Source organism: Petromyzon marinus, chromosome 29 (assembly GCF_048934315.1).
Source record: "Petromyzon marinus isolate PM22_M1 ecotype Great Lakes invasive population chromosome 29, UKy_Petmar_22M1.pri1.0, whole genome shotgun sequence".
In the NCBI taxonomy this organism is placed as follows: domain Eukaryota; kingdom Metazoa; phylum Chordata; class Hyperoartia; order Petromyzontiformes; family Petromyzontidae; genus Petromyzon; species Petromyzon marinus.
In genome coordinates, this window is record NC_133695.1 from 9102652 (window position 1) to 9123491 (window position 20840).

At 43.4% G+C, this 20840-nt stretch overlaps 1 protein-coding gene across 1 annotated transcript; it reads left to right on the forward strand.

Moving 5' to 3' along the window:
• The first annotated feature begins 322 nt into the window (after window positions 1–322).
• On the forward strand, window positions 323–18780 carry LOC116947187 (breast cancer metastasis-suppressor 1-like protein). Its single transcript, XM_032962661.2, has 8 exons — window positions 323–636; window positions 3107–3197; window positions 3762–3889; window positions 4734–4813; window positions 5199–5295; window positions 5849–5941; window positions 7790–7854; window positions 8799–18780. The coding sequence occupies exons 1-8, from the start codon at window positions 495–497 to the stop codon at window positions 8862–8864; spliced, it is 762 nt and encodes a 253-aa protein (XP_032818552.1). The 5' UTR covers window positions 323–494; the 3' UTR covers window positions 8865–18780.
• Window positions 18781–20840: the final 2060 nt, after the last annotated feature.

Below are 20840 nucleotides of genomic sequence, written 5' to 3' on the forward strand. Positions count from 1 at the left end.
TCCATGTGGAGCGTCTTATAAGGAGAATACGGTACAAGTATTTACTTTTTGCACTGCACTGGGGCATTTGGGGACTTCTGATTGGTCAGAATAACTAGGGGGTGGAGAATCCTCCCGCGCTTACCTAACCCCGCCCTATATAGGGCTCCCGCTCTGCAATTCTCGATTGTGATTGGCCGAAGCCTCGGCTTCTGCTACGTCATGACGTCACACAGTTGCTTCGCGGAAGGACGTCATCACGCTCAGTGAACCGGGGATTGCGTGATTACGTCACTGCGCGCCCTGTGAGTCAACGACTACGACCCGATGACACCCTGGCAGCCTGCGCGCGATCATGTGGTCGCTCAGGTCGGCTTGTGATTGGTGGAGCTCTCCCCGCCCTCTTCCCCCGCCCCCCTCTCGCGCTGGTTATAGAGTCAGGCAAGGTACGCGGCGTCTTTAAAATTTAACGCTGTTCATTGTTAATTTTTAAATAGATTTCAAATTTTACAGCCATGCCGAGCCTCTCAAAGACGGTGGGCAGCAAGAGGGAAGAGCGCGCCGTGGGATACATGAGCCGCTTCGCGCTGGAGCGAGACGAGAGCTCGGACGCCGGCAGCAGCCTCTCCGCTACCGAGGACGATGACGCCTCCTCGGGTAACGTGGCCAGGCGAGGTCGGGGCTTCGGCCTATCCTCGCCTCGGGGTGTGGTGGAATTCGTACGCGTTTATCGCTGTTGGCAACGTGGTGTGCGAAATAAGTTCTATATACATACATGATGATAACCCAGTGTCCTTCCGCACGCACGTTTACCATAGCCTCGCGGTTCCGTGATGTAATAAAAAAAATCAACCGACTGTAAGCGAGCTGAATCCATCGCTCCATCTCCGCGGTGGAGGTACTCTTGGACACGCGGTCCATGCACATCCCGCAATTACACTACAATGCCCTGTGTAAGTGTTGCAGGGTAATAACATGCGATAGGGAGAGGTTACAGTAAAGCCATAATGTACAGTATACTTTACACGTGTCGACCACAACAACCTGGAATGAGCCCGATCCCGTTAGACTTCGGAAGCTGAGCAGGGTCAAACCCAGGGTGGTGCTTTCATTCGTTATCACAATGCGTAAGGTTCATCTTCTGGGTTCTTTAGGTAAAGTCACGTAGAATGGAGATAAAATAAAAAAAAGAACAATAATAATTTTATCTCCATTCTACGTGACTTTAACGAAAGAACCCAGAAGATGAATCCCTGCAGTCACGAAAGCTTTAAATCGAAACGCATAAAGTGTCACAAGGCCACTGGGCAGCGTGGTGGGCATCAGAGGGCAGTGCATCCAAATAATTGTTATATTGTACTTCTATGACCCCTTCTTTCACTAACCAGCACTGACCAGCGTGGCGGAGTCTGGTGAAATATCTTCCATGATCGACGCGGCGTTGGGGGGGGGGGAGACCTCCGTTAGAGTACTGACAAAAAAAAGTGTGAGTGGGGATGGGTATTGGATGGAAGAGAGACCTTCACCAATGAGTCCCGGACGAGTCGGGGCAACACGAATGAATTCCAGGGCAGCCACACAGGCAGATAACGCCAAATGCAGATAACACGAGGCAGTGACGTATGTTATTCGAAATGAGAAAAAATATTTTCCTGGCTGGGCTTCTGCTTGGATTCCTGATTGCCTGTCACGGCCAAGTGTGTATCAGAATCAGAATATTTATTTTTACTCCAGAAATCCGATGAGCTATAAAGCTCTTATTCACAGATGTTCATTGGGGGTTGGTCCCAACGTTGTACTTACACGGTGGTGATGATGTCACCGTGCAGATTTTTGTAATAACGTCGCCTCCACATCCCACAGCGTAAAATGTTTAGATAACACTATAATACTTTCAAATCCTATCAGACTGTTCGAAAAGCATTTAGCTAGCTGGAAAAAAAATGAGGGATGGACAGACGGTTACGTCCAAAATATGTGCAGGCTACCAAATTAGCTTTTGAGTAAAATTCCATTGTATATAATATTATAATAGGTCCGCAGTTGACTTTTTTTTACAAAATGCTGACCATTACCTACTATAATCACCCAGAAATTACTGTCCGTCCTGCGCGTGACGTCACTCCACATGAGGCCCCCCCGCGTGACGTCACTCCACATGAGGCCCACCCCCCCCCGCGTGACGTCACTCCACATGAGGCCCACCCCCTCATTAATATTCATGAGTGGGTGGATTTTTACACCAACACAGGAAGGTCGAGCTGAATAAAATAATTTATTATGCAAAGTCGCTTCAAATATGTTTCTTTACAGAAAGTGACGGTAAAAAATAAATATACGCAGCACATTGCTACATCCGTGCGTGATGTCACTGCAAAAGAGCCCTCCCCCCCCTTAATTAATATTCATGCACGCGTGGAGATTTACACTAACGCACAAGGTCGCACACTCCACATGCCACACCCCTACCCTCATTATTAATCATGAACGGATTACGTCACTCCACATGCCGCATCCCTCCCCAATAACCATTAGCAGGTGACGTCACTCCACATGGCAACCCCCCTCATTAATAATCATGAGCTGAACAATTTTTAAACATGATGCAAACCGTACCGAAAGATATAGGAATAGGTTTTACCCTTTTAACTGGCACAAAAACTGACAGCTCTATTCAAGGCATCATGTTTGCAATAACCACAACACAAGCAGTCAAAATGCAAACAAAAAAGACAACTCTGATAATAATATGCACTGTCCTTGAATTTGATTGGTCCACACCCGAGACAGCTTTTCTTAGAGCCTAGCCTCCATTGGTGTTGGACCAGAAGACGCCAAAAGGCGTGCCAGTTAAAAGGGTAAAACCAATTCCAATATCTTGTTACTGGCAAAGGAGGTCTCATAAGGTACCGAAAGAACCAAGAATATGAATTCCTGCAGTCACGAAAGTTTTAAGTCAAAATTTTTCTATTGACCATTTCAGATTCACTGCACTATACACCCGTCCTTGGACGGGCAAAAAAAACTAGTGGTTTATTGTTTAAGTAAAACACGTTGCTTTGAAAACAAATCGAATATTTAACGTTTCCATGCATTAATGTTTGTGCTTGTGTGTGCCTGTGTGTAGAGCTTGATGAGAATGATTGTGAAAGGAGAAGGATGGAGTGTCTGGACGAGATGTCTGATTTGGAGCAACAATTTATGGACATCAGAGACCAGTATGTGTAGTCCCATACTCATGAATGACTCGTATAATTTCGTGCACTACAGGTCTCATTTTCTTTTTGTGTGCACTCTAAAGTCACGCTCACTGACATTTTTAAATGCTTCATTTATAGGGATGCAACACGGCCGATTTGTTTTCTCTACAACATTACATATTTTTTAAAAAAAATTGCCGCCATCTGTTAGAGGGTTATAATTTGAAACTATCCACATTTGTACGAACAATTTTATTGGAGGTGGTCAATCTTGATTGACAAAGTATAATAACCATTGGAGAATTTTGTCATGTGCTACAATTATTGACTGGCATCTGCCACAGGAACGTAGAATTTCCATGACTTGCCACCAGCAGATATGAGCGACGTAATCATGGGAGAGAAAGTGAGCTGCTCAATTCAGTCCTGAAGAAGCTGCCAGCACATTAAGCGACACGCAAATAATATTGTGGTTCAACCCGTTAACATGTCGGAGAGCTATAAAATACTGAAGTTTAGAACCTGGGGGCCGCACCATTTAGGTTTTGTCTAATATTAACGTGTATTTTGGATTTATTGTAGGCTTTACCGTGAGCGCCTCAATCAGGTGGACAGCAAACTGGAAGAGGTGACGGCAGAGAGGGGACCAGAGTACATGGAGCCCCTCAATGCCCTGAGACGAAACATGGAGATCCGCACAGAGGTGGCAGGTATTCATCATCATTATAATCATCTTCATCGGCATCTTCATCACAATCGACATCTTCATCACAATCAGCATCTTCATCATCGTCCGCATCTTCATCACCATCAGCATCTTAGACATTGTCTACCGAGAGATATTTAACTTGCACTTAAAAGTAACATGAACAAACCATGTTAACTGAATATACATTGTTGCCTCTACGGAAAAAAATAATAGACACCTTGACGCATAGTAATTACGCTTGTGAGAGGCTGTATAGGTTGCGTATTGGTTCAGGTGGCAGTGAGTGACCACGTGGTGACTAGCCAACGGAACTTCCTTAGAGAATATTTAACACGTAGCCCATTGATCATGATTGTAATGGGTAGTTCGTAAGTGTATACGGTATGCAGTATACACATAAATGCTGCGTTAAGGTAAATGCCATGCCCTGAAATTGCTTTCTCACGTGTGTAGACAACTGACGTGTATAATCTCGTACATGCTCAATTATTTTTAGATTACCATCGCTGAATGTTGTAACAAACATACCACAGACCTGATAGGCAATGTTTATCAGGAAAATGTATCGCCTTAAACTTTAAATGCTAAACTTGGTTGTTTTATTACAGTTAATGTTTTCTTCTTGTGTACTGCAGTAAATTACAAATAACCGTGTCTATAATGTGTGGTTATGGGAAAAGGCTCCCACTCACTTGCCCCAGCTACAGCTTGGACTGTCCGGACTCATTGGTTAATTTGTCTTGTAATGCCTGAGCCAAACCACCTCTTACAGTCACATTTTTCAACCAGATATATTTAACAAGATGCTTCACCCACTGAAGTGTTTTTTCTTTGTTTTTTCACAGGCGTCTACAGAGAACTGTGCCTCATTGGTGTAAAAAACAAGTATGAGTGTGAGAAGCAGGCAGCCATGCAAAACCTGCAGGTGTGTGCATGTCTGAGTAATAGTGCTGTGTTGTGTGTTTTAAGCTGATCTGCTTGTTTAAAGCCTCTGGGGGGGAGGGATCCTTGGGTCTACTTTCTCATTGTTTGTCAAGGCAACCAAAGGATTGAGAGCTCGTTTTAGAAGTAAAAGAACACATCCAGCAGAAGCTGTACAAAATAGCATACACTGAATTAAAAGTGGAGTTTTTATATTTAATTATTAAATATTACTTTGGCATCACCATTTAGTTTGTCACGGAAATGTCCAAAACCCTTTAGTTTTTAGAAAACAAAAGTTATTTTATTTAGTCACGTGGTTGTTTGGCTCACTGTAGAACACATTGAGATGAAAGGAATATTTAATTTTCGGCGACCTCTCCTGGCAGAATGAAAAGGTACTTGTGTTTGAAGCTTTGCGCGGGGATCTTGAAGAAAGAATCCGCCGTCTGGAGGAGGATCGATGCAATGCAGACATCACATCTGGTTTGCAAATCATTAACATGAATTCACACACATTACTTTACATCGATGTGGCCCCATTCATAAAAGTTTATGAGATCAACCCCGACCCCTCTGTTTGCCTCCATCCATCCAACAGTATAAATGGGTACACCAGTTAATCGATTGGCAGGCTACGTGTAGTGTGGTAAAGTGATGTATCTCTACTTACTCTCTCAGAGGAGCGCTCTAGTGGAGGCACTTTCGTGAGTATTCTTGTGAGCAAGCGATGGTATGTCTGCAACCTTGACCCAACCGTATGGATGATTAAACGTAAATGTATAATTATATCATGGACCATATGCAATCAAGTAATATAATATTGTTTGATGGGAAAATACAGCCATCATCACAGCTGATTCATTTATACATGAAGTTGAGGTTACCACGTCCATATTCAAGGGGTGGGATTAGCACGACCTACGTACGGTGGGAAAGAAGTTCAACATACATATATACAAGAGCCCTGGACAAGAAGATTACGTATTCTTTGTAATACAGCGTACGACATCACCTCGCATATGAATTTTGTTTGCAGAACAATGGGGTGACGACACGCCCTCCAAGTGGAACAAACGAAAGTCCGATGTCTTTGGTGCTGCGAAACGAAAGAAGCCCGTGACTGTCGCAAATATCCTTTGTGTTGATCGTATGCATCATGCTTATCACATGCACTACTTACCAGTAACATTTTATGAATGTATTTTAATGCAAAATTTGTTTATTCTGTAATACGTTTCGATTTTGGAAAGGTTTGCCTGTTACTCAGTAGCTACTAATATGTAACTTCATATTCCCATATATAAAAAAAAACTGTTCATTAAAAAATATTTATTGTCAGTCCCCATGGTGTAAAGTACAGGCTCCAACTCTGATGTACTCTGAAACGTCACCTATTATACTTTGCCTTGTAAGGCCACAGTGTTATACATGAATGTGTTGAGTATTTTGTTACATGTACTACTCACCGTTGCCCTGTTTGAGGAATATGCATATTCTATACAGGGTTGTCTCAACTTGGATTAGAAGCTTAGTTGCCTCTCTCCACCTAACAGTATTAATGGGTACACCGGTTAGTGGAAAGGCAGGTCGCTTATTGTGGGGTGAAGTGATGTCGTGCTACCATGGAAGAGTAGGCCACTTATCCTCTTAGAGGACCTCTAGTGTAGGAACTTTTGCTAGTAGTAGTGTGAGCAGGAGATTGCAGGGCTGCAACCTTGCTATTACCCTACCTTTATAGATAGCAGTTGACTGATATGAATGTACTTTTTGTTTGAAGTAAATCAGGAGCAGGATATTTCTTTTTCATCACGTTATTAAAACTCAAAACACTAATATGTCCCCATGGTCAAACTAATAATGGGACGGAACTACATTTATTTTATAGGCTTGAGCCAATGTTGAGAATTCCACTTTACTTTAGTGGAGGCCAGTATCTCCATAAAAAAAGTACTGTTAACTTCCATTCACCTAAAAGGGATGATAGATTGTTTAATCAGTCCCTGACAAGGTTTTTAATTTGAAACATTCTAGTTGCAAGTAGGGCACTTGATCCACAGGACAGCCCTGTCTGGTAGACGTAACACTACTAAATAAACCCATAATGCAATCATGACATTGTTTTCAAAGTGCATGTGGGAAATTAAAATTGTTGAAGATTTTTCCAAATGACCACTTAAGGGGTATTGGCACCATTCGATAAAAAAAGGCCAAAGTTGAATTTAAACAATATAATCAACAAATAGGCAGATTAGTCAGTTTGTGAATTAGAACTGAAACTAAAATGCATAATATGTAGACTAAAATGTGGCAAAAACCCACTGCCATCATAGTTGACTAGATTTACTTCATAGATTTAACAATTTAAATGCAAAGTAAAGTTCCACTACTTTCAGTTTCAAGGTGAAAAATGCATTATCATGAATTTTATTTAAAGACAATGGACCAGTGTTATCCAGCAATGAACTGTTGTGCTTCCAGTTTTACAATTATATATTCTTTGTTTCTGAATGCAACTGAAAGTAGCGGTCACGTATTACAATAATTCATTATCATTTGTTTTTCACGTACAATAGCTACAATCAGTCTAAATATATGCCCATTTAAAAAAACTGGTCATAGAAAATAAAAAAGTCACACTAATCAGGCCCCATGGAGTTAAAAGCAGTCTCTAGCCACTTATTAACTCTATCTATTTGGCCTCTGTTTATGTGCAATGAAGACGGTACATTGCCTGAAACGTCACCCTTTCCTTATGTAAGGCCACTGCTGTCGACGAGCGTGCGTTTCGTGTACAATGAAGTAGAATCTTGTCGTGAGGGTTGTTAGGTTTTATTGAGTTTTAATCCTATTCGAAGGCATGTCATTACATACATGGCTTACAATGGTAGTCGGTCCGTGCACAGAGGCGTTTGCAAAGATTATTTTCTCAAGGCCAGCACCACTGCAAGTGTTTTTGTTTTCCTTAATCACTTTGCACGCCCGTACATTGTCTACATGCTGAAGGAGGTGGATATACTGGAAGACTGGACTGCAATCAAAAAGGCAAGGCGTTTTGCATTTTCATAAATAGTGTTCACAGGAGTAGTATTGCTCACTCCCGAGTGCATTGTTCTTCTAATATACCAGCTGTCGGGGTAGTATCACGTGATAACTGGTTGTCACTGACCGGCTCTGATGTCTGGTAGTGATTCAAATCAATGACAGTAATTTCTGCAAGGAAGTTGCAGAGTACTTTGTAAATTGGACGTTAAATAGCCTGTGCCTCTATCTACAATAGTAAACCATTGTTTTACTTGTTTTGTAGTACACTGATTGCGTGTAAAATGGCCAATTTTGTAAAAAGATCCTTACATAATGGCAGGCCACGTGTCTCTTTAAATCGACCGTGATAGGTCCACATTTGGTTACAAAGAATATTGATCGTTGATCTTGCTGTTAAGACAATCATTCAAAGGATTGTAATTTAAAATCTACTTTTAAGAAGTATAAATCAACCAATATGTCTGCACCCGTCCCTAGTGCCGGTGCTGCCCTCTTCTACCCCTCGATGGGAGACGTAAATAACAAATGGCTCTTACCTTGTAGCTGTACATACCAAAGCCCCCCAACCCAGTGTATTGTCAAGAGAATATAAGCTGCATATGTCGAACATGAACGGAAGTGTATAGTTTTTGTGCAAGACCTGACATCTGTATAACCTGTTTCTCTCCCCACAAATAATAACTGATCTTCAGTTGCTTGTTACACATTTGTATTGACAGATGTAACAACATACACAAAAGGTGTGCTGCTCACAAACAGCAGGAAGGCACGACTCGCATTATGCCCTGCATGACCTCCACATTGCATGTCCAATGCTCTAGGCCTTGCCCAAGCCACTTGCTCGGCAGAGCTGAACGTTTGGCCGTATTGTTGTTTTCCCAGTTGTTAGCGATGGGTTTTCTCGTCATTTACACGACGCGTTGGATTTGAATTTGTGTTGACAGTGCTACAACAACCACTACCCGCACTGGAGGGGCATTGGTCAAGAGAACAGGTGGAACCAAGACTGAGCAACTTTGAAGGACTTAAAGAAAGGATGTCCCCCCCCCCCCCCCGATTACTGGGCATGCTGGGATGCTATATTACGTTGAGTGTGTTGTGTTTTTTGACATGGGGGTGGGGGGCGAAACAATCGCGTTGATTTGTGTGCCTGCCAGAAAACTTTAGTGTTTGGCATGTGCTGTATTAGGAGGGCTCCCCCCCCCCCACTCCTCTCACTGATCATAACCCATTGTATAGGCATGCGGGTTCTATTAATGGCGATATGCTGTGCATTGTGTGCCATGTGCTGTTCATTCACAAGAGCTGTGCACTGCACATGTTGGCAGGGTACAATTGCTCACTAGTTTTCCAACGGGAGACTTTCCCCGTAAGAGAATGTTTTAATGGTGAGCTGTAAGTACGGTTGTATTTCTTTTGCCTGCGGTACACGGGCCAATATTTTTTTACGTGTCCATTCAATGCAGTTGCTATCTTCGTAAGTGTTGAAAATGGTGCTGAGCTGTGCATTTCCCTAACAATTTTGAAGCTCTTTAAAAGACATTTCCGCTAAGAACAGGAAATGGAAATTAATCCATTGCATTATACCTTTGGAAATTTTGGGAAGTACCCAATATACCAATAGGTATAGTAAACTAATGTCAAGTAAGGCAGAGGTTGCAGTATAACTAGTTCACCTGAACCTAGTGAGGCCAATACGTGAAACTTAATGGCATAATTAACTACTTTGAATTTGGTAGGAAATTATGCTTAAATGATTGATTTTGTGATTCATGTATGTATGTATGTGCAGTGTTTTACGAGTGTAAATAGCCATTTTTGACATTGGTATATTCATTCATGTGCAGTATAAACATTTTTATGCAATGCAGTTTTTAAAAAAAGAAGTGGTTTTTTTTTCGACTATCGAAATAATATTGAGAATTTATTTTCACAGCTAAGTCAGTTTTGTTTAGGAATCACCTGATTGGTTTATATTGAGGCATTTATATATGCAGCCATTGTGAGCATTTGTGTTGCAGTTTAATTTTTTTGGTGCACCGTTGAGATTTTGCATTCAAACCTGACCGACCATTATGATTCGAAGTGTCGCTGATTGATTATCTCAGCCGGTCACGAATGACTGCACGCAAAAAAAACCCCATGACATTACATTTGAGCATTCATTTAAATTGTATGAATTCCTTCTCCTTGGACTTGAACATTTCATTTTACTTGGCATGCGATGAGCACTCGTTGCAAATAATTTAAGAAGTAGTTCTTTAACATTTTTCAGGGCCATTCTATTAATTTAACATGGAAATATTGTCTCGTAACAATGCCGATACTCACTGGCGGAGCCAGTGGTGGGGGGGGGGGTGTCGGATCATTGGGGTTTATTAGTAATTAATCGGCATTTTTCGCCCCCCCTCTGCCACTGTGTAGCATATTATTACGTGCCAGGGACTCTATGAGATGATAGGACAATAGTCTTGAGTCCATAATTGGCAATAAGTAACGACAAAGCAGTTAGAAGTGACTCACAGAATTGTGCGCAGTTGCGTCTACAGAGTCCACGACTTCCCTGAAGGCATCGACACCTTCAGCGAGCGCGATGCCGATCACACAACAACTCCTTACTAACAACTCCTTACTAACAACTCTTTACTTACTAACAACTCCTCTATCATTTTTCATTGCTGGAGGGGTTGCCCCCCCCCCCCCCACCTGAAAATCCTGGCTCTGCCTTTGCCAATACTGCAATTGGATTGTTACTGTGGGTTAAATGCAAACAATTGCAAGAAACTTTTATTTCAAACCAATAGAATAGTAAAACGAGTAGAGAGCAGCCGTTTTGAAGCAAGACGAATATAATAAATAGAAAATAATTACATTTGACGAGATGAAATAGAGCTCATCTTGTCATCAAAGTTGTCACCAGTGTTTCCCTGCTCGTACAAACGATGGTGCTCAAATCCTGTCCTTTGGTCCCGCGGGAAATTCCGCACTTCCAATGCGTGACTCAGTATCTTGGAGAACACCCACCATGGGAATGATAACACGGTCATGTATTCTATCGTAATATAAAAAGGGAGATGTATTCACGAAAAAAGTCCATGGCTATGACATTGGCTCGTGTTATTTTATAACGGAAACAAAAGTCTCGTCAAACTGCATTGAAATCATAGCCTCATCGTCCTTTTGAATGACCCAAGTAACTAGTTTCAAACGTTAGTTGTTATTTTTTAAGTATGGGTTGTAATACTGACAAATGGATTAACCTTGAAAGTGAAAATGAGCAGAGTTATTTTTATAAATTGCGTGGCCATTTTGTGTAACCGTTTAGCAAGTGTTCTCCTCCCCCTCTTTACTATTTTAAGCAACGTAGCTTGTTACCCCGTATGTGCACCATGTGTGTATGATCTCGTACGTAATGTTAGTATCTGTTTACAGTCGCCAGCAGTGGCACGAACGTGTGCAATATGACGGGCCCGGTGAAGTGTATTTAATGAGGACTTGGTGGTCGATGGTGAACTCCATCTTGGAAAGAGTTAATAATCCGATCAAATAAGTTAGTCATGTAATCTGTTTAACTGTTTATACCGTATTTGAATAATGGGATATAAATATATAGTGTACCGTAATACATTTCATTAGTTGGTAGACGATTTCGCTTTGAGTCGCGTCAATACAGGTATAGTTAGATTTCGATTTAAAGCTTTCGTGACTGCAGGGATTCATCTTCTTGGTTCTTTCGGTCAAGTCACGTAGAAGGGGAATAATAAAATAATAAAACTAAAACAATAAAATATAGTTAGATTGCGAGTGTACATCACATATAACACGGTGTAACACAATTTTTGTTCCTGGGTAGTCAGTGTTATTTTTTATTGCTTATGCCTAAAAAGTATATGAAATGGCTATTATTCCCCACAAACTTTGCTTTTGTGACCAGGACTTAATGTGAACGAAAGACACAAATGCACACCACGTTTTCTCATCGAAAATAGGTACATTTCAAAATATCGCTGTCCTGGTCACAAAAGCAAAGTTTGTGGGGAATAATATCAACTTTCTGTACTTTTGACGCATAAGCAATTAGGAAATAACACTTACTACCCAGGAACAAAAAAAACTGTCGTGTTTCACACAGCGTACAATTACCGCATTAAGTTTACATACCAATAAAAGTACTGACAAAGAAATGCTGACCCATCAAGTTGGGAGGTGTCTCGATGTCATTGGCCACCCGAGTACGAGTTTGGCCGGTGGTAGCGTGAGCCTGGCACTTGTGGTGCAGGGGAGTTGTTGCGCTGGTGTGCTACTTTACCAGGAGACGTTACTTTCGTCCTTTTCTATTACGCGATGAAGTGCCGTGGGTTCGGGTTGACAGTTCGTTTCGCTCACTGCCACGCACATTTGTTGTTGTTAGTATCTCGGTTGTGCTTTGCATCCCCCTGCCGCTTGTTTTTCACTTCGTTGTACCACGGTGCGTGCTGTTTCTGGCTTGGGTGAGCAATCCCGGATGCTCCCAGCCACGTGGAGCAAAAACGTCAAGACGGTCCCAACAACAACAACAACAGCGCGCGCGCTACAAACGAAAACCGCGTGGTGCGCGTAGACTCTGTAATTCTTCAGATTTCCACCAATCAAGTCGCGTGCATGAATTTAAGATACTGCTTTCTTGCGCACGATGGCACGTGTAGTGCAGTGGGTAGTTGAAGAACGCTTTGTTAATTGGTGAATTGTTCAGCGCAACGCCTAGTTATTCGGCTGGACAGAGATGGTGGTACAATGTTACGAGGCTGTTGCAATTACATGCAAGGGTGAGCGCAACAAGTGTGTACATGTGCAGCCGTTTTGTCAATCCACTGCTGCATGGGTATCTCCGCAAGCCGTGTGGGCCGCGGGGGTTATTCGAGCATACTTCCAACGCTGTGTCGGTGCAGGTTAGTTAAGGCAGAGGTCCTATACGTGGGAGCATATAAAGGACAGTACAACAATGGGAAATGTTCTGCGCTGCTGCTGCTGCGAAGCACGTTGCGAAGCACGTTGCTTCGCAGCGGCTGCAAACACGCCGTATACAGGCTCGACGAGAACCGCTTGGCTTTGTCAGAGCTGACGAGATCCGGCGCATGCTGGGTGATTTGGTGATGTGCTCCAAATGTTGTGCGCGTTGAGCAGTGGTTGTCACCCAGGGGATGGGCACGCGGACCCCTGGGGGGACGTGGCAATGTCCCGCGGGGTTACGTGAGTTGGTTTATAAATTCGTGAGATTGTGTCACGAGTAGTCGTCGGCGAGCAATCATGTATGACTGCCAATGTAAAATATCTACGGTAAAATGTGAGATGGTAGCCTGGGACGATGTGAAAGACAGTTTAACACGCAGTCGGAGGCTTTCGCGACCAAATATCATCCATAAGAGAGGTTTTTGGGTTAGATCGCGTAAATATATAAATGTGTCGTTAAACCCCGCCACCACCTTACACAGCCAACTAGTAAGGGTTTGTCACGTAAGCAGAACGTGGCCAATTCGTCACTAGTACAGCACTAAGTGGCACGTTCTGTTTTACGTGACAACCCTTACGAGTTGGCTGTCGTGTGGTGGCGGGTTTTAACAGCACATCTATATATTTACGCGATCTAACCCAAAAACCTCTGATGGATATTAAAGACCTTTCGAAGCTCATTGATCGTAAACAATGCGATTTCCAAGAGTAAGCGGAAAACGTGAACAAGTTACGTCATGCATGCAGAGCTTCCGTTGAATTTGCTTTTATTCGCTTACAGTTACTAGCTGGTTAGGATACCTCACAACAGACGACTGGTTACAATATTGAAGCTTATTATTCATACATTTATTGCTCAAACCATGTTGAGTCACGGTGGGGGTGTGGGGGTGGTCTCGGTTGAAACAACATTCAACGAGGGGGGAGGGGGGTACAGTAGCACCAAAAAAGTTTGAGAACCACGGTGTAGAAAGTGTGAGAATCGGCACTCGTGACAGGAGATCACGAGGAAGATCGGTGTCCGAGTGATCGTGCAAAAATACTGGAGCCGGTGCGCTAACCACTGCACCCCCCCCCCACTACCTGGTTAAGAACTAAGTTTTTATTAAAATCGTGTTTCAATTGCTCGCCTCATCTCACAGTAAGTGGTTGGTAATTGAGTTCCCCACCGGCACTTACCGTGCACAAAAAGTGACGATGGGCCCTGGTGGTACGAGACATTTTCATTTTGGCCAGGAATACCAATATCTATTCTGTTTAGAATTCATTTGGCGTCCCTTTTCCAGGGCGCTTCTCAACGCAAACCGACGACCGCACACAAAGGGGAGCCACAGGCGAGGTGGTTGAGCGGACTTTGAGTTAGGGAGGCGACGGAAGTGATGGAGGGACAGGGGCTGGGACGGCAGCGGATGTTGCAGGGGTAGTGAAGGAGGGACTACGGTGGAGTGTGATGGTGAATGAGGGCGACGAATAGGTGCAACGTGAATGAGAGGCAGCGTGGTACGGTGCACATGCGTGAAGTGATGAGAAAGATGGATGCTATGGCTGGGAGTGGATGAGGGTAGGTGAAGGTTGGTAGGGGCAGAGGTCTGGTGGCCGGACAGTTGGGCTCATTGAGGGGCACAGTGGAGGGCCGGAGGAGAGATGTGGTTAGGCTTCACATAGAGCGAGAGGTGGGAGCCGGGTCAGGAAATAGTCGTCGGAGTGTTACTTTGCAAGGACACACGTGGGTGACTCCACGGTTGACACCTGGGTTCTCGCAAGAGCAAACTCGAGTAACGACCCACTGCACGCAATGTCAGAATATTTAAAATTGACTGGAGGAATCCGATGAACCGGTAAGAGTGCAAAGTATGGGCAAGTTAAGCAAGTCACTAAAAAATAAATAAATCCTGAACGAGAGTGCCGCTGTGCTTTCTGCGATACCATAATCACGGCAGCGTTTAAGTATCGGCACACCTAGGTACTACGAACATTTAATTATTGAACACAGCCTGTATAAGTGTGATATCGAGCATCTGCGGTGTGTTTATATATCCGTATTTGAAAAAAAACAGTTAATATTAATACATAAAAAAGTAATATAAACCTAAACAATATATGTGAAGAAATGTGGTGCTTTAGATCTTTAACAGCTAGCGTGACTTTGCTGCTAAGTGGAGAGCGTTACAAAGTGTGTACAGCGTTGTGAAAAATGCGAGCGATTTGCATAGAACTTGGGACAGGCTCTTTTGATTTATGTCTGAACCGAATAAAGGTTTAATAGTATTGGTGTGAAGAAGGCACAGCCTGCTAACGAGTTGCCAGGGTGTGGTTCTGGCTTGCCTTGTAAAATGCGTAAGGCCGTGCACAAGTGATGGGATGTGGCCCACATTCTGGCTGGTGTCTTGATTTGAAAGTGTCTGTGTTGATGGAAACAAGTGTTTAATTGCATTCGTGTGGGCCATGGTACAATAGTGCGATATTTCTTTTTAACACAAACGAAAGCGCAGATAATGGTTGTTTCGAATTTTTTTTTTATCAAATCCAGCTTCGTCTTTCCTTGGTGTTTCAGCAGGGTGAAGGTCTGCGAACTATGCGAAATGGTGTCTTGCAGGACCATGTGAGATCGCTTCGGGAGGCCTTCATCCAGCAGTCGATGATGACAATGTAATCAATGAAATAAAAATGTTTTGTCGTAAAACCATTTTGATTATCCAGGCTCCTGCAGGAGGATTTTGCATTTGGTGATTATTGATTGCACATTGTTGAGTTTACTTTTTTTAAGACATGCCAGTAACAATAATGATAATAAACGATAATGTACGACCGTTTGTCAATCCACAGCTGAACGAGGGCCTCTGAATGTCGTGTGGGTCATGGGTGTTATTTGACCATAGTTTAACATGCTGGTCAGTATGCAGGTGGTAGATTGATTGGTGGGGAGTGGTGGTTATCGTGCTGCTCTATACAAACCTGATGACCTGAGTTCAATTCCTGCTCACGGCCAACACCAGTACGATTATCTGAACCAGTTCTGGGCCTGCCCTTAGTCGACTCGGCCTCAAATGAATACCTGGTGCGGTTTGTGAAAACATCGCCATTGGGGAGACAAAGGCGGTCGGGCGTGGTGCTGGCCACTCACCCCTCGTATGCCGTGCCGACCTTCATAGCTGATCGCCAACAGAACTTGCCCCAAGTCTGTTAGCTTTGTCTTTGGTAGATTATTAAATTCCCAGCGTCGTCGAGCGGCTCATGTGAGAGATACTCCAGGTTTTACATCGTCATTGGAATATTCTGGATTTAGGAAATCTCTAAATGCAACTGCATCTCAAGATGTACTAGAATGGTTGGGGGTGAGAGGGGGGTTATTGGGGAAATACTTTTAGTAATCGGGAAAGGCTGAACAGATATAGATGAGTGACACGAGAAGGAACGCAGGGCCATGAAGTTGACTCCATTGCAACAGGAAATGACAATTTCCTGGCTCGGCTGAACATTCACCTTGACGTTTTAAAGGCTATCCACGTGGATACAGTGCCAATTATCACCGGTTTTATAGTTGTATCGAAGTAAATGTTTACCAAGAAAGGCAATGATAAATGTGCAATTCTGAAGAATTGACGGTGCAAATCGCAGAACAGATTAGTGTGCAACACTTAGGAAGGATCCATCGCCAAGCGTGAAATTTACTGAGTGGCAAAAGTGTACATTTTTTTTTATAATTTTAATGAGTAATATATACAAAAAAACATGGATTTGTTATCACGTGCCAAATATATTTTTTTGCAAATTTTATTTTAAACTTGACATTGCTTGTACAGGTAGCGTCTTGCTGTTAGTCGTGGAAATCTGTCTCGTGCTGGGGTTTTGACAAGTGCTGAATGTGGAGCTGCTGTACAGTCAGGCTTCCACATTCTTCATAATAAATCTTTTTGGGTTAGATCGCGTTATTTATAAATGTGTCGTAACCCTCCACCACCCGACGCGGCCAATCAGCAAAAAAGTGTCACGTTGACAAAAGACACTTAGTTCACTACTTTAGCCCACCGGTGTGTTGAAGAGTGAATCCACAACATTTACAGTTTGAATACGACGTTTCGCTGGTAATTACATCCAGCATCATCGGGCAATTCGCCAGAATGGTAAAGCCCTCACTTGCTCCCGGTCTTAAATAGAGCAGCAGGGTGACGTCATCATTTAACTCATTCAGGTGCAGTAATTATATAATCGATTGGTAATCAGTCAATAGTTATGATTAGTAATGAGTTGTAGATTAGTAATTAGTTGTAATGTGTGTTATTGTGATTATATGCTACGTTAGTAATCTGTTAATTAGTATGTGTTTCCCCTATAAGGAATTGTAATATGTATTATTTAATAATACGCTTCCAAGCCCCACTAAGCCTATAGCTATCAGAGCGATTAAAGTGATTTCTATTTCTCTCAATTTCAATGGATTCTGTAATTAGTCTTTGCCAGTAATAATTAGTTTTACACAACACTTCAACGTTATCAAAATCAATTGAGTGTCCTTGTTGACAAGCATGTTCTGCCACTGCCGACAGTTGTGTTTGAGATAATTTAATATTTCTTTGGTGTTCTTTTAGTCTTTTGTCAACGTGACACTTTTTTGCTGATTGGCCGTGTCGGGTGGTGGAGGGTTACGACACATTTATAAATAACGCGATCTAACCCAAAAACCTTTATTATGAATAATATTGGTCGCGAAAGCCTACGTGTTCCACATTCTTGCCCATCTTCGAATCTTTGTCATTCGGCGATCTCTAAATACGAATACTTTTTGTTATTCCGTAATCGCGTGGGGTTTTAGTCCACTCGATGTGTTTGTTGAGTTCTCGTCTTTCACTCGCGTTTCATTTCAATATAGTGTTCCACATTTCTCACTTAGGCTGTATGTGTAAGTGTAAATCACGGAAGCGTAATCGTCACAGTTGAATTAAGGACGTGTCGAAGGATCGATTTGAGGTGAAGGAAGAGTTTTCTCACTCGTAGTTGATTGCATGCCCCACTGTGCTGGAGTTCCAGAATTGCCCGACTCCCGAGTGGGGGGTGGAGGGAGGCCTTTCACGCGACTGATTTTTTTGTTTAAATCACGAAACACATCAGGCTGCTCTCACTGGAAACACTTGAAGTCGTGCGGTGTGGATTGAGTGAGAACGTAGAGAAAATGTAGATCGTTTTCATTCATTTCAACAAACTTTGGTTGTCGGTGTTCGTGCATGAGCCTTGTGTTTTACGCCCTAGAAAGTGTATTTTTGTCTTTCATTCAAATACCTTTGCTCACCTCGTCCACTGAATGGTACAAGTCCCAGGTCCATCCTTGTAACGCCTACATTATGTACGTTGGCTGCTGTCCTGCTCTGGTTGAAAGTTTGCATGGAGGTAATGTATCCCAATGTGTGTGCGTGTGACGTGATTTTGCTAGAAGCAAAAAAGAACAACTGTTATACTCCTGCGCTGTATTTTTTTTTGGTTACAAAAATGTACATTTGTTTTTTTAAACTTACATTTGCTTCAAAGGATTTTACTTTTTCTGTGAACATTAAAGCCACGGAATTGTTCCCCCCCCACCGCTACCAGCTCATTAGAACCATTGCATGTTGACATTACACATCCCCGGCACAAGGTACACACACGTGCAAGACGGGTGCCCACGGGCACACGTGTTTTGAATGGAGTGGCGTTGTTGATTGCGCAAGTTTCTATCGGTGGACATGTTTACGAAAACACAAAAAGCGTACCTTGCAGAGAACTTGTTAACGTTGGGTGTTTAAGTCGAGGAGCCTTGGTATGCATTTTTACTGTGTTCACCTCATACGATCCACTGTACTTGCAGCTAGTGACTAGTTATTGATATTGCCTTCGTGTGCGCGTGTGTGTTTTATATTTCCTTGTGCATTTGAAGCCAAATAAAGATTAACAAAAAAAACAGCATTCCTAGCAGTGCCTTGTTTAATTGTCGTGTCATTCCGTCTTGATGGGGGTTAATGTTACTTAACAATAATGTTTCACCATTGAACCGGAATGCCTACATTTTTTTATTGTTTTAATCAAGTCTGTGCTTAATTTCGTCTTCTTCTCTTGGAAGTCCCAATTGTGCCTGAGCATTGGAGCTATGCAAATTCTTTCCAACACGCGTCTGTCTTTGGAAGTATTTCACGCGGGGTTTAGTTTTAGTTTCGTGTTTTTAGCTGCGGCTCGCTCCTCTCGCTGTACCCGGTTTTGGCTGTCTTTCTTTCTGCGCTTGCCCGGCGAGATTCGAGATGCACGACACCAACCACCGAACGCTTCTCCTGCACTTTGTGCGAGCTTGAGCTGTAGGGATTTCCAATGAGTCTCTTGAAATCGTTGCCTTTTCTTGGCATCTACCCCACCTGGTAAGCAACAGGTCCGTGGGTTCGATCCCGACCCTGACGCCTGCTGTATATTTGGAGTTTTCCTGACAAGGCTGGCACGGCCCGGTTTTATTCACTCGGGTTATAATCGTTTTTTTTTTCTAAAACCGGAGCACCTGGATCCTGCCCAAATCCGGTTTTATTCGGTTTTATTAAAGTTAAGTCGGGATTTCAGTCGCACGCACCCCATCAGCGACGTTCGGGCCGGGGCCCGGGCTCAGCCGCCGTGCGCGTGAGCCACGCGGTGCGTTCGGCCCTCGCCCAGACTTTCGTCGCCAGTTCGTCACTCGTCGGAAGCGACTATCCCGCAGCTCCAGAAGATCAGCCATCAAACTGTTCAGCGTGGCCACGTCGACCGCCGCTGCTGCGTCTTAAGCGAAACTTCTAGACGATGGGATTTATCCATTCCGAGTTGAGAAACAGCCTGGCGCCCAAACACAAGTCGAGAAGCTCGTCTTCGTCAAGTCGAACCTCAACGCGTTCCACGACTACCCGACGAACGGCGACAACAACACCGAGTCCAGCGGCGAGGGCGACGACGAAGACGACGCGGCGGCGGACGACGACGACGAGGAGCAGGATTGAAGTGTGCACGAGACGCCGATAATAAAACCAGGTTTTAATCGGCAAAAGCGGGTTTAATTCCATTAAAACTAATAACCCGATTTGTCGGGCAAAAAAATCGGGGTTTTCCCACCCTTGGTTTTCCACGTCTCTCTCCGTGGTGGCGTGGATTTTTATCCAAGCCCCCCCCCCCCTCCGGTTTTCCCCTCCACATTTAGAATCAACATCACGCGTTTAAAGTATTTGGCTGCTATAAATATCCACATGATAAGTCAATTCGCTGAGCTATCATTTGTGGCTCGGTCGCTTCTGCAAAAGCGCTACATAGCTCAGTAGGCCTTACCTGGTAAAATAAAAAAATAGTTTTATAGTTTTTAAAGTTCATAGTTCATGTCGATATCACATTAAAACAAAAACAAATTGAACTTCTTTCGCACCGTACATAGCCAACCGTGCTCATTGGAGGCGCCGAGGAAGGACAGCAAACTAAACACAAAAGCAGTTCTAAAGAAATGAGTTTTAAATCTAGATTTAAAAGTGCACAGCCCCAGTGGCTTCCTCATATCGGAATTAAGAGTGTTCCAGACGGCCATATCGGAATTAAGAGCGTTCCAGACGGCCATATCGGAATTAGGAGCGTTCCAGACGGCAATATCGGAATTAAGAGCGTTCCAGACGGCCATATCGGAATTAAGAGCGTTCCAGACGGCCATATCGGAATTAAGAGCGTTCCAGACGGCCATATCGGAATTAGGAGCGTTCCAGACGGCAATATCGGAATTAAGAGCGTTCCAGACGGCCATATCGGAATTAGGAGCGTTCCAGACGGCAATATCGGAATTAAGAGCGTTCCAGACGGCCATATCGGAATTAAGAGCGTTCCAGACGGCCATATCGGAATTAAGAGCGTTCCAGACGGCCATATCGGAATCAAGAGCGTTCCAGACGGCCATATCCGAATCAAGAGCGTTCCAGACGGCCATATCGGAATCAAGAGCGTTCCAGACGGCCATATCGCATCTGAAAGCGCGCGGT

Coding starts and splice junctions, on each gene's coding strand:
- LOC116947187 (XM_032962661.2), top strand. CDS start 495: ATGCCGAGCCTCTCAAAGACGGTGGGCAGCAAGAGGGAAGAGCGCGCC. Junction 637..3,106: donor GGACGATGACGCCTCCTCGG/GTAACGTGGCCA, acceptor GCCTGTGTGTAG/AGCTTGATGAGAATGATTGT. Junction 4,814..5,198: donor CAGCCATGCAAAACCTGCAG/GTGTGTGCATGT, acceptor CTCTCCTGGCAG/AATGAAAAGGTACTTGTGTT.